Genomic DNA, 14211 nt, shown 5'->3' on the forward strand with positions numbered 1-14211 from the left:
TACTTCATAGGCATAATTTTGCAGGATTCACTGTCCCTTCAAGATAAATTTAACCTTTGCATTAATTAATGATCTAGTTTTTTTTTTTTTTTTCCTTCTTATTTAAACAAGTAATGAAATAAGAGAACCAAGAACCTTTGTTGCTTTGATTTGGACAAGGATCACGCCTGCCAAGTAATGAACATGATACCGTCGTAAAAAGTTCTTATTGGTATATTATATGGAGATTAACCCAATCCTTAAGAAGTGCAGCCAAATTCTGCATCTTTGCACAAAGATCAAGTTTTCCAAAATATACAAAAATCCCTCATATCAGCAACCCAACAAACAAAAAGTATCGTTGTGCATACTTGGCAGCATTGATTACAGGAATTGTAAATCCCCATCTCCTATGAATTAAAATGTTGCTCCCGACAACTCAGCTAGCATTTGCACAGCAACGTCAGATAAGAAGCTTAGTTGATGGTTCTGCTTCCTCTGCATCTGCGAGAGTGTCAAAGGATGTAAGATGTCAAATAAGAAACAAAAAAAAAAGCAAAATCTTTAAAACAGATAGCACACTACCTTAACCCACAGAGAAACAAGCTTCCAAAAGTTGTTCCTACTTTTTTCCCGGGAAGAGAGGGGGGGTAAACAAAAGGCAATTTGCCTATTAATCATTCTATATGCAAACATTACAAAATGCTGAGTGTCTATCAAGTCGCCAACAAAGTTCATAATTTTATCAGTGTCTTCCCAACAGAGAGAAAACTAATTTTTTTACTCCGTACAGCATAATCACCAAAATTGCATATGCCCACAATATAGCTCCATCCAAGCAAACAATTCTATAATTCCATCATGAAGTAGATGTGCGAAGATACAATTACTCTCTTTGACCTTATGAGATAAAATTCCATTCAAGATTCTTCTATATCCATAAAGATAAGACAGCCATCCCGTGCACCAGGTCTCTATTACTTTCTATCCCTTTCCTTCACATCTATAATCTCTCAAAGGACTCCAACCAGCAAGTTTCCTCTCAATGACTATCCTCTGCAACCTACAATCTATTCAAACATCTGTCAAAACTCAAAAGCTTTTTTTCCATCACCTTTTCCATAATACTTTTTAATCACCGCCGAAATCAATAACCTATGTTACGTGGACACGGATGAAGTGTCAAATTAGACACGGGTGTCCAAGCATCGGACTCACCCATTTTCTAGAAAAAAGTTGTGTTTTTAGTTAAAAATGAAGTGTCCAAGTGTCGGTGTACGACATGTGTCGTGTCGACACAAACACGTGAGGTAAATGAAGGAGTCCAAGTAACATAGTCAATAACACCATCAGTCTGCATCATTACTTGATGGACTATCTTTCCCACCAGTTACTATATCCTATGTTTCTTCCACTTCCCCACATCTATTGGGCCTCAAAATTATCTGGATTCAGAGCTCCAAAGTCTAGATATTGTAGGTTACACCTAAATAGATAATTAATCCTCAATTCCTCACAAATAGTCAACTGTTCTTAAGAATCGACAAATGCTTTGACCAACCACAAAAACATAATTCAGAACCAAGCACTCAAACAAAGTGACCTTTCTTGCAAATGGAAATGTGGTTCATTAATTAATAAGCAGGGGGGAAGAATGAATAGAAGAAAATGGTTACAGCCACCAGCTCCTCTCCCACAAGATAACCTATTTTTGACAGATGAGCTCCCCACAAAAGCAACATAACAAGAAGGGCTTGAAGAGAATCTCTTACCAACATTATGTAGATAATAGTTCAAGGACAAATTACTTCTGGATTTGGGCTTAAATTAGTTCAACAATATAACCCACATTTTAAGAGTTTTAGTGAACATTAAACAATAGATGCCAAAAGTAATACCTGTATCAATAAACTCAGTCAAGGAGAAATCTCGTAAACCTATACCTTATGCTATCCTCAGAAAATAAAACAGAAATTCTCAAGTTATTGATCATCTAAATCATATATGTCAAAACAAATATAAGCCATTTTGCAAAGAAGAGAAAAAATCGTTGAAATAGCATAATAAAGCTAAAAAGAGATGCATCACTATCTAGTTGAATCATAAGGTTTCCTCCAGTGGCTCTCTATGGAGGGTTAACTTCACGCAGCCTAGAATAGATATTATCCAGAAGTGTGAGGCTGAGAGTTTCTCTAAATCTAAATTTTTTCTCTTATAGTTGTAATGCCAGAACATAATGCATGATCTCATCAAACCACCTAAATCCTAGTTTGGCTTTATTTTGCTTGAAAGCTATCTTAGCCATTCATTTTTTTAATCCAATGGATGTCTAAGGAGTTCGCTTGGGTTTAAGCAAAAGTATAGCCTCTTTATACACACGTGTTGAGCTGCAAATTATTATGCTTAGTTGATATGTAATGATAGATTACGCTCCTCTTATCTCCAACAGATACCCTACTTTCTACATTATGTTAGTGACAATTGTCAATTGTGCTTCATTAATCAATACTTGATGTGGAGATTGATGAGGTAGCACATAGATTCGGTTTCTTTACAAATCCAAGTTGTTAAGGAGTATCTTTCTTTCTGTTTTCTTCACCTTAAACACAAAAACCCCAAATTTCACACGGAAACCCCTATAAATCCTTTGAGGCCTACTTACATGCCCCAACGTCGCGCCAATCATAGAGCTCAAGACCACAATTATTTTGTTCAACAACACATAATAACTCCACCCTAAAACCAGCCACAGTTTTGCTCATTAGTTTTCTCAGTAAATCATTTAATCATCAATCTTTCACCGTGCCACTTCTTCTAACAAACACAATCATGATCATGCGCATTCCCAATCTCAAAATTCAATCAACACATAACTGGATTGATATCCAATAAGGCAATAACTAAACCTAGACAAGATCATACAATGTCACGCAATCAATTACGCAAAAGACTCCATCTTTACATCACACCCATTTCAATTTACAAAAATTCTTCAAAATCAGTATATACCCTTTTAAAATCCACATAAAACCCAACATCAAAAATCCACATTCTCATCAATTTACCCAACAAACAAACAATCAATCCAAGATAGCAATAATCAAAACACCCAGAAAATTAAAACAAATTATTAAAGAGAGATTAGTAAAGGGGGTAAAAAAAATAGTAAAGGGGGTAAAAAAAATACCAGAAGGGACGGTGACAACTTCACCATAGATGGCTTTAAGGCGAGAAAGAGGAACAATGGCGGTTTCAGGGGAAGCAGCATCAGCATAAAGCTTCTGTTTCCAATCCCAAATTGATTTTTTCATAGATTTGTTGGAGTCTGCAATAGCTTGTTTCTCGGATTCTAGGGCTTCAATGAGGTTTTCTTGGTTCATAGACCTGATTCCAAGAGCTGTAAAAGAACCCAGTAAACAAATGTTGACGAAAGTGTTGCTGTTTAACAATCTGTTGACGATGTTCATTGCTCTACTTGCTAATTCCATCTCTCTTATCTCACACTACTTGAAACGATGATTAGCTTCTTATTATTCCCGTAGAAGTTTGTATATACAGTTATACAGGGCAGATACGAAAATATTCACTTCAGTTCAGTTCTGCTGAGTTCAGTCAATGAGAACATGCCCTCATACTCTTGTTTTTTCTACTGAGGTGTCCCATTTTGCCTGACACACTTGTCAATGCAGTAATGCACTAATGCATAACTTTAACTAATGTCCGTTCAAAAAAAAAAAAAAAAAAAAAAACTAATGATTCTTTAGTTATAACTTATGAGTATAAATTACTTTATAAAAAGTTATATTTGAAAAATATGCTTTGAGACGATTGTAATGAGTATTTATTGATTATCTTTATGTTTTATGTATGATGGTATGAAGCACAAATAATAGTCAAAGCAATACAAGTGATGATGTTAATAGTACCAAAGTCAAATTAGGCTTTGTCAAAAAAAAAATCAAATTGGGCACTTATTCCGTTTTTTTTAATTCTACTTCTATTTTAGACGATTGTTTTATGTTATACTCATTTTGCTTTATTCAATTTATGGCATGCTCTTTTACTCTTTTACCCCATATTGCACCTTCAACCCCACAAAAAATACACCTTTCTATACCCTATTTTCTACTTTATTCACCTTTTTCTTATTCAAAATCACCTTTTACACTTTCTTATTCCGTACTTTATCTTGCACATACTCACATTTTAGTTTATTTATAGTAAGTGAGTAGAACATAAAAGAACATATACGGTTTTTTTTTTTTTTTTTGTTTTTTTTTTTTGTGAAGCAACATATATGGTTGTTTGACACTACCTAAAACTCCGCAAATCAAAATGTTGCATTGAAGGAGGCAATGCTCTTGAAGGGGACAATTTCTTGTTTTGATTGAATTGATGCAAGAGTTGTGAGCTATCACATGTGTTAATCCTACATAGGTTACATAATTACAGGATATTATTCACGGGTGCAAAGTTCTTGAATCTTGGTTCAACACATTAATTAACTAGATACAAAATGAACAAATGTGATAACTAACCTATTTTATTTGGTTCTATAATATTCATGGAGTGTTTTCTCTCAAAAAAAAAAAAAAATTCATGGAGTGAGGTGTTCCAAACGGAGGGTTGTGAGACAAATAAATTATGTCTCACAAGGGCAATATAGGCATTTCACACGTCATTTTAGAGCTGTCTCATTGAGCTCTTAAATCATACAACTGGAAATTCAGTGGTACAAAATACACTCCCAGTGGTGTAAAATATAGTCTTAGTGGTACTAAAAAAGATTCAATTAGAGTTTCAGTTGAACAAAATATAGACTCAGTGATAGTGGTCCTGTCAAATTTTTATCCGTTTTGCACGTGAAGTGGAGCCCACACTACCTTTTTCACTCTTCCTATCTCTCTCCACATTTCTCTCTCTTCTCTTCATTGTACCTTTTTAATTTTTTAATAGTTGTGAGACATTTTGTTTTGTCTCACAACACTCCATTTTTACTTCCTCTCATGTAGTACCATTGTGTTTTCAATAATAATTCAATAGTAATCTTAATGTTAAAAAAATAATAACAATTACGCTTAATGCCTCTTGACATTAAGTTTTCATTAATACTTATATCGCATTGTCTCTATCTTAACTTCAATCTTGAAGAGGGCGAAAAACTTTACATTTACATTGCAAGTCAAACATTTTCATGTTTCCATGACAGTCTAGAGGAGTTTCCATTAAAACGCCGCATTGGTTGCTCTTTTCAAATGGGGCATTAAGAGAGAGAAGGCAATATAATATTTTTTTTTAAAAAAAAAAAATGTCAATCAATTTAAGAGAATTAAATGGTATAATCCATGCCAAGAGTGGGCAAAAACTTACATCAATTGTCATGCAACCATTGGGCCGACATTTTATTTATTTTTTGTTGTTCTGTTTTCAGCTTCACATGCATTTATGCTATTATGCATTTATGAAAAAAATGTATGCATTTATGAAAAAAATGTATTACCTCTGTTAACTTTTATTTGCAACTTTGGAATATTTTATATCTCACAAATAATACCCCAAAGTTGCAAATAAAAGCTAACGGAGGTAGTATATTAGATTGGGGATTTATAAAAGACAACCAATGGGAGTACATGGGTACATGTGGCTATAAGGATTGACCGATTGGGCATGAATAACTTAGAAGGGAGAGGTAGTAATTAAAAGTTTGATGAACACCATTGGCTTGGGCAACCAATGGCTTCGTTCTTAGGTCTCACATCTCATTGCCACCTCCAAACTCTCTTTATTAGTTAATGGTGTTTATAAGGGCAGACTTTGGATCATTAAGCTGATTTTCCATGATAAATATTAGACATAAATGGTAACAAAATTGCGATAAAGCCACAAGATCAAGTTTCATGCCTAGACAATGTACACATTGTATATCCACTGCAAAACATATCCTAGCACCACAGGCCATTTCACAATGTCTCCGGCTCACACCTAGTGCTTCATGCCATATCCCCAAACACTTAGCTCCACAGCTCACCACTCCGTGCCTCATGTTAAACCATGATTAAATGATTATTCATATCATTATACATCAACCGACCATTATTCTTAGAGAAAAAGAGGTTAAATTGCATCTCAATTGAACAACAATCCAGCATTTTTTGGCAAATTGTGTCAATATGGTTTACACACGAAATTAAATAAGAAGCTGCACTGTATTAAGGTTGTTTCACTGTTTGCACGCAAAATGGCAAAATTACTGCAGATCAGAGAGAGAGAGATTATATATTTAGACAATAAGATTGTCGGGGAAGAGAGGGGGAGGGGAGTAATGGTTACATTCAAGCAAATTAAGAGTGATATGGAAGATGGGAATAATTAATTCTCATATTGCAATGGGGCTGCACAAGTTCTCAATCCCAATGCAGAATACTCGATTACACGACATGAAGTCCTGGCAAAGAACAATGGTAAGCATAGCGTCAAACAAAAATCTACAACAATTGCACACATTTCACCCGCAGAAAATAAATCAACATAACTTTTTTCCTTAACTTCCAATATTCACACAATATAACCTGGAGGCAAACAGCAAATTAGGGTGCAAAACCAATGTCTTTGAAGTATTCATGTTCAAGAGCACCCCTAGCTGTAATCCTTTTGCTAGGATCCAAGCAAAGCATTTTCTGGAACAAAACACACATATATAAGCAAGGTACTATTATCCAGTGTAATCTTCTAGACAAGTTAAAGTTAGCTAACAACCACAGCAAGTGATGCTTTTAGGAAAAAGCAATATCATAAGTGCAAAGAATAGTACGAATCGTATTTAAAATTCAGTGAACCAAATCTACCAGTGTAACAGCTACATAAGACAGACCATCAGGAAATGAGAAAAGATGGAGGCTATTTTTTCAACTTTGAACCCCACAGGAAAATAGTCCAGACTCAGAATGGTAAAGAAGGTAGATGAAGCTAATTTTTTTTCTCATATCCCAATCAAATTGCTTTTTTGACTAGAAAATTGTTTCCAAATTCATGGTTTTTTTTGGTGCAAGTGCAACTGATATATTGCATGGGTACGTAAGTACAGGTTAGAAGCTGGGCTTTGTAATGCCATCAAAGGAAAAGGGTCTATGCATTTGGGATGAGGCATAAAAAATAATACACCCTGAAAAAGGCAGGGTCAGGGGGAGACTTGGACCCCTAGCACAGATAAACCAAGGAATATATTTGAGCATGTATGAAAGCTTAAGCAAATTCAGGCATGTAAGAGATCTCATACTTGTATATTTAGGGGGGATTGGGCTTTTCCAACAAGAGAATAATACAAAAAGAAAGGTTACTGGAAAAAGGAAAAACAAACTAAAAAACAAATAAACAAAAACAAGCAGAGAATAATATGTAATAACTTACATTTAGAAGATCAATACCAGCTGCATCAAGATTTGGTACAATTGCAGACAAATCCTACAACACATAAAATAAAAGGAGAGTAACTCTAGCAAAAACACAGTAGACAAGTTAGGGGTACAAACTAACAAAAAAAAATGAGGCAAAACCTTGGATATCCATTTAGGAAATGAAGATTTGAAATCAGGGAGGGAGGTCACTCCAGGCCATGTCTCCTCAGTTGGTGTACCCAAGGTCCTATAAAAAGACAATTGAATAGTAAAATATCTACAAGCAGTTCTGTCAGCTGTGTAAAGAAATAAAAGACCCCAGAAAATACCAAGGAGCGCAAATGAATTAGGTTTATGTTAAAGCTCAAAATTGGTATATCAGCAAAAATGATCGAGACAAAGGCAACCAAAATAAATTCACAGGCTGAAGGTTATATCGCTTGACACCAACAAGGATAATAATAGAAAAAGAATGTCAGCATTTTACGTGATTGCTTGCAAAGTTGTAATAGATTGGAGCAACCTCAATGTTCAAAAAAAAAAAAGAAAATAAATACAGCATTACTATATGTGCTTTTGCATAGAAGTGTCAAGGATATGTTGAGCTAGGGATTGCTATCTAAACGAAGTCTCCTGAATTATGATACAGCATCAATGAAAACTCCATCCTTATGGACGAATTATTACAATTTCAAGTTGAGAGAGAGAAGGGAATCAGAGATAACAGCATAAATAAAAGCGAGACCTGAAAATCTTGAAAAGTTCATCAATCTCAGAATCTCCAGGAAATAATGGCTTCTGATTCACCATCTCAGCAAAGATACAACCCACAGACCACACATCCACAGGAGTAGAGTAATGACGAGATCCCAGCAATATTTCTGGAGCTCTGTACCACAATGTCACTACCTAGAGAGAACCATTAAACATTCAAATTGACATGAAGACAGTTCAACCAATTACAATTTGCAAAGAATTCATACATCACTCAGTGTGCAAATCTGCCCAGCAGTAGCATACATGTTAAATCAACATTCATTTAGCTCACAACTGAAGTATATAAGCCCCTTTTTAAAGAAATAAATAAACAAATATCGATCTTTGCTTATACATACATGCTTTCCACCCTTGATAGACCTTTTTTTAGGGGTTGAGGTAAGGCGAGTATGTAGTCATCAACTGACACTAGACTGAAAACATATAATGTTGAGCTTGTATAATTAGTTATGCATGTTGAAAGAAGGCTAAGCAACTAGAAATGGGAAATGTAAATCAATCTAGACAGAGGCCACATGTGATGCTGCTGGTGTAAAGTGCTTTTGTATAATTACATGATTGAAATCTACGGATGACTATCTCTATGGATACAGGGACAGAACAATACACTTGCTAATGCATGTCATGTTAACTGGTAAAACATTAGAGAATCCAGCATACTAAAAGCCTGGCCCTACCCTACCTCATGTGTAAAAGTCCTCACAGGAATACCAAAGGCCCTTGCCAATCCAAAGTCTGCAAGCTTTAACGCATTAGTTTGGCGATCTATCAGCAAATTCTGCGGCTTCAGATCTCGGTGCAGGACCCTGTGAGAGTGACAGTATGCAATACCACGAAGAATTTGATATAGAAACCTCTGCAGAAAACAAGTCAATTTTCCATGTCAGTGAAAGCAGAATAGGCTTTTGCAGCAACACTCAAAACACGTGAAAAATAGTAAAGCAAAGTAACCAACTCATGTGGTACCAATCCCATATACCCATAAAGATGAAAACAGAAGCCATGACATTTAACTCTTAAAAGGTCAAAGACAACAAAGAGGGATTTGCAGCCAAAGCCAAAAGGACAAGCAATCTTCTTGGGGGAAAAAAAACTATTCTCACCAAAAAAAAAAAAAAAAAAAAAAAAAAAAAAAAAAAAAAAAGAAGAAGAAGAAGAAGAAGAAGAAGAAGAAGAAAAAAGGACCAAGTCCTTTCCAGAAAACTTTCCTACAAATGATACAACAAAAGTCCAGCTAATACATATGCAGCCAGCATAAAATGAATCACAATTTAATGGAACATGGAAATAAAAATTTCCAACAAGTTAAAAGATCTTACTTTTATCATACGTGGATCCTTTGCAAAATCAGGGCATGAATCCATGTGTTTCTTCAAATCAAGGTCCAAGTACTCAAAAACCAGATACAAGCGCTTCTCACTGTGCACAACATCCTGCAACCTGTCTAATTTCATTAATACTATCACAAGTATCACTAGTCACTGGATAGACCCATGCCATGCCATACAAGTACAACAATGAATATAAATCTCATCTGTCTGCATAATGCATTCACTGGCAGCAAGAAATGGTCATGGACTTTCTTTTAAACAAAAAAAAATAAATTATCGCATAAGAACAGTGTACAGATGCAATGTGCTATCTGTTTCACTATTTGGCTTTGTTTTTATTTCACCCACTGTCACGGTAAATACATTAAAAAAAACCAAGGGTGTTTAATGAATATTAATTTACCCTGCCACATTCTAAGCATCACAACAGAACACAACCTAACAAAATTTAGCTACTTCAACATCAACAGTTGTGTGAAGTAAGAGTTGCACAATTGATAATACAACACCTATATACCTGACAATGTTGCTATGCTGCATCTCCTTCAACAGTGAAATTTCTCTGATCGCCGTGCTCGGGACTCCCTCATCCTCTTGTTCCAACCGGATTTTCTTCAAAGCTATAGTTTCGTTTGTAACCTTGTCTCGTGCCTTATAAACCACCCCATAGGTTCCTTCCCCTATCTTCTCAACTTTTTCATACTACACACATCAACATCAGTTCATAATTCAGACAAAGACCTCCAAAAATTATTTAAATAATAATATAATACAAATCATTAAATGATGAGAAACCTGATCCATTATGCTCCAGTATCTTCACCGGTATACCGCTGAAAACAAATACAATCAAAAAAGCAAATTCAGATAAAATCAACAACTAACACTAGGTGCGTATACAAGAGCGACCGCCTCGGGACAAGAAAGAAAAGGCTCAACTTCATAATTTTCTGTTCCATTGTATAAGGGTTATAAACAAAAGCCTGTGAAATTAGATTGACAGGCTGAAGTGGTTCAATGACATTGAGGCCTTGTTAAGCATCAAACTTCTAAATGATCTGTTAGGTTATGTAGATATTCATTTGAAATTCAGAAATTAGATAAATTTAGTGTTGATAATCTTCACAATTGGACCATACCCTAAGATGTTTCTATAAAAGAAACAATAGTATATAATTTTAAATACTAATTGAATTCCTGTAATTTTAATTATCCAACCGCGTACAAATCTTCTATCTTCCCCCCACCCCACCCTTCCTATATCTCTGGCCCTGACTCACTGTGTCATTGTAGTAGGTAGGTAAGCAAGGCAGCGATGAAAGCTTCTAAACTAAACCCTCTCTCTTCATAACTGTGATTCCAAAAATAGTGTATATTCTGTGTTTTAGAGTTAAACTTTTATCTCTCTCCCATGCAAATTGTAATCTTCACAGAACACCACCAAAATCAAAGACAAAGAAGAAGCAATCAAACTATGAATGTACGAATGATCATCTTCCAGGTAGCATATCATCTCCTTCATTTTCAAGCTCCACGATGGCAGTGAAGATGACGAGAAGCAGAGTACATGGAGTAAGAGATACAGAGGATAGGACACTTCGTTCTTAAATTTATACAAATACAATAAACAATTTGAAACATTCAACTCTTCAATTAAAATCCCACTATAATTCCAAAAGTAACAGCAAATTAGTCACTAATGATTTGAAATTACTAAATTAGTAGTTTATCCCAGAGAGAATTTGGAATAATAAAGCAGTGCCTGAATTTCCAGATTCAAAATGTAGGATATGAAATTAAATCCTGGTATCCAAACACAACATCAGAGGGTTCAACAGGGGTGCTAGACCTTCGTGCCGAGCTCGGATAGCACGCTCAGCTCAAGCTCAGTGTAATTTAGGCCGGATCGGCTCCGGCCACAGTACTAGCCTAAAAAAACTCGGCTCGTGGACTCGATCAGTCTCGAAAATGCACCACATTAACAACCAAATTTGACTCAATCATCAAATTAGGCTCAAAAATTCACATAAAACTCTTCTCACTTAACAATGTAACTGTAAATTACATTACCAAAATTCTAACATCAAAATGGCTAATTATAACCTTTCATAACTTCAGTAATTATAATCAACAGTTCAATAATCCACCTTAGAAGAACCCTAATTGACTACAATGATACTTAAACCAACAAAAGTGTGAAACTAAACCCTAGATTGTGAAATGAAAATCCAATGATTAGAAGAAATGGAAAAAACATCTCACCTCTGAAGCTACTTCAATGGAGGAGATAATGCTCAGAAGTTGCTTCGATCGAGTAGATGAAGCTCTGAAGTCGCTTCAATGGTGGACTCGAAGTACGCTGCAATGGAGGAGAGAGAGTGGGGGGGTTGCAGCTTAAAAGTGAAAGGCTCCAAATGGAGGGGAAATGAAATTGAGAACGTAGCAGGAAAGATCAATGACAACCATACAATGTCAACCGTTGGATGTAAATAATATCAACGGTTACCACTTTCGAGGTACTAGGTTGCAGTTTTGAGAGAAGACGAACCGTTCTCTATTTCTATTTGAGTAATTAATTTTTTGTCAAACAAACACGACATTTTAAATAATATCAACGATAATCATTCATTCTCATTAACGTTTTATTGTCTCGTGAGTCGTGATGACCTAAACAGCCAAGGGCGTAACTTAAAAATTTTCAAATGGATGGCCTAATTGATAAAGTAAAAATAATATCCAGACGAAAGGTCTTTTCTCATTTAATGATCCTGAACTGAGTTGAACTGAAATGACCTAAATATTTTTAAATAGGTGACCTAATCGGTAAAGTAAAAATTATGCCTAGACTAAAGGTATGTTCTCATTTACTGAATTGAGCTGAACTGAATTGTTTATGAGAGAACGAAATTAGGAATTGAACTAAAATTAAGCTGAAGATAACGGTCCTTTAAATAATAAATGCAACATTAACCAAACAAAATAATAATAAAAAAAAAAAAAGGTTTGTAAAAATTTGAAGTGAGTAAAGTATAATAATCACTTAACACGAGCTCTTTTAGGTTTCATAAAATAAAAGTTGTGTGTGATTGACTTAATTTCCAATTTTCTAGCAATCTTTTTTCTCAATATACACTAGCAAGCTAAGTAATCAGAAAGAAATCCCTTCAAAAAAAAAAAAAAAAAAAAAAGTAATCGAAAAGAAAACCATCTTCCATCTAATTTCGAAGATTAGTTTTCGCAATTTTCAATTGTCGAGAAAGGTGTTTTTTTTTTTTTTTGGCAAACAATGTCATCTAGCGGATAAACACTTTTTTTTAGTTTCCAAAATACTTCTACACATTTTAATACTCAAGTCCTTTCATATTTGGGGTGCTTAGGAACGAACATCGCAATAAAAATATTTAAGTAATACTTCAGATGTGATTTTTGTACTCTAAAAAAGACTTCGAGATAGTATTTCTCTAGAAGGAGACATATCGATATATTCCACATTGAAGTGATTATATCCATCGATAGGACTCAAAATGCACTTAAACTCTTAAAGTAAGTACCTCTATAATTCATTCACTAAAGTGATTATTTAGTTATTGCAAGTGTTGATCTATGGTTGCATTAAACATATCAACCCAATAACGATGATACAATGTCAGGGTGCCTTTATTGCATCGAGATCGAATTATATTGGAATAAGCAACATGCGTATTTTTTTTAAGTACCATGTTTAATGCAAAATGATTGTACTTTTTGTAAAAGAGATTCCCAAATATTATATCTACAATTTTGAATCAATGACTTTGTACCAACAAATAAAATGTCTTGTGATTTATGTTTCGACAAAGCCCAATTGTATATCCCATAAAAACTTCCATAAGGTGTAAAATAAATACGAAATAAAATGCTATCAAACTTTTTAGAGCTTTAGCATCCATGCACTGTGAATATGATACCGATAACCAATGAGTATCTCCTCAAGGACAACGAAATGCATTAAACATCTTTTTAACATATTATAAATTGTCTTCTAATCGGAGGTCCATCTAAAATCCTAGATAGTTGCAACGTGCCAATTTGGTCAATCATTTCCTTGTTTTTACCCCTTCAATATCAATTAAATGCTCCACTCCAACCATTTAGCTAGCTTGCAACTCATCATGATGCTTAGCAGAAAAAGGAAACAGTGTTAACAATAAAAATCACGAATCTCAACAACTCCCCTGAGTGCAACAATAAGAGCTAGTTGTAATCGATATGCTAGACAATGTACACATTAAACATAGCTAATTATTCCAAGAATAAAGCATGTAAACCATTCCATTATCCTCGCATACTACTAACGCCATCATAACCTTGCCCTTTAAGTGTCGAATGCTCAACTCATGGTTAGATTAACATGAATATGGGCAACCATTGAGTTTACTTTTACTGTAAGGGATATTAAAACCAAGCAGATTACTAGTGAACAAAAAAAAAAAAAAAAAAAAAAAACTAAGAAGAACCATTGAGTTTACTCTTGATTAACAACAAATAATGTTATTACAAAATGATATTGGCATGGCCATCCAATGAGCATACTCTAGTTAACATGCATTAATCTATGTAATATTGAGATGGTGTGATGTTCGTAATTCCAATTTCAAAATCTTCCGTAGGAAAAGATTATCGAGTCGACTCGAATCGGGGGAGAGCACGTGATATCAAAATCACGCAAATGTAATGTTTTCGCTTTCTCT

The 14211-nt window shown here is 34.7% G+C and overlaps 2 protein-coding genes across 3 annotated transcripts; both read right to left on the minus strand.

Annotated features, from left to right (window-relative positions):
• Positions 1–192: 192 nt before the first annotated feature.
• On the minus strand, positions 193–3513 carry LOC145614865 (uncharacterized). Its single transcript, XM_081669928.1, has 2 exons — positions 3167–3513; positions 193–483 (listed from the first exon to the last, which is right to left on the minus strand). Exons 1-2 carry the CDS (start codon positions 3465–3467, stop codon positions 443–445), a joined length of 342 nt encoding a protein of 113 aa, XP_081526054.1. The 5' UTR covers positions 3468–3513; the 3' UTR covers positions 193–442.
• Positions 3514–6166: 2653 nt separating this feature from the next.
• Positions 6167–11925, minus strand: LOC145613235 (cell division control protein 2 homolog). Of its 2 annotated transcripts, XM_081668300.1 has the most exons (10): positions 11744–11925; positions 10277–10314; positions 9999–10183; positions 9470–9590; positions 8833–9006; positions 8119–8282; positions 7533–7620; positions 7387–7440; positions 6549–6656; positions 6167–6424 (listed from the first exon to the last, which is right to left on the minus strand). In XM_081668300.1, exons 2-9 carry the CDS (start codon positions 10283–10285, stop codon positions 6567–6569), a joined length of 885 nt encoding a protein of 294 aa, XP_081524426.1. In that variant the 5' UTR covers positions 10286–10314; positions 11744–11925; the 3' UTR covers positions 6167–6424; positions 6549–6566. The 2 variants fall into 2 exon arrangements, with proteins under 2 accessions (XP_081524426.1, XP_081524425.1); XM_081668299.1 differs by having other exon boundaries at positions 6167–6656.
• Positions 11926–14211: the final 2286 nt, after the last annotated feature.

This window comes from Chenopodium album, chromosome 25 (assembly GCF_948465745.1).
Source record: "Chenopodium album chromosome 25, dcCheAlbu1.1, whole genome shotgun sequence".
Lineage (NCBI taxonomy): Eukaryota > Viridiplantae > Streptophyta > Magnoliopsida > Caryophyllales > Amaranthaceae > Chenopodium > Chenopodium album.

Coding starts and splice junctions, on each gene's coding strand:
- LOC145614865 (XM_081669928.1), bottom strand. CDS start 3,467: ATGGAATTAGCAAGTAGAGCAATGAACATCGTCAACAGATTGTTAAAC. Junction 484..3,166: donor AGTTGTCACCGTCCCTTCTG/GTATTTTTTTTA, acceptor ACACTCTCGCAG/ATGCAGAGGAAGCAGAACCA.
- LOC145613235 (XM_081668300.1), bottom strand. Junction 9,591..9,998: donor CAGCATAGCAACATTGTCAG/GTATATAGGTGT, acceptor GAAATTAGACAG/GTTGCAGGATGTTGTGCACA. Junction 6,657..7,386: donor CTGGTATTGATCTTCTAAAT/GTAAGTTATTAC, acceptor GTTTTGTTCCAG/AAAATGCTTTGCTTGGATCC.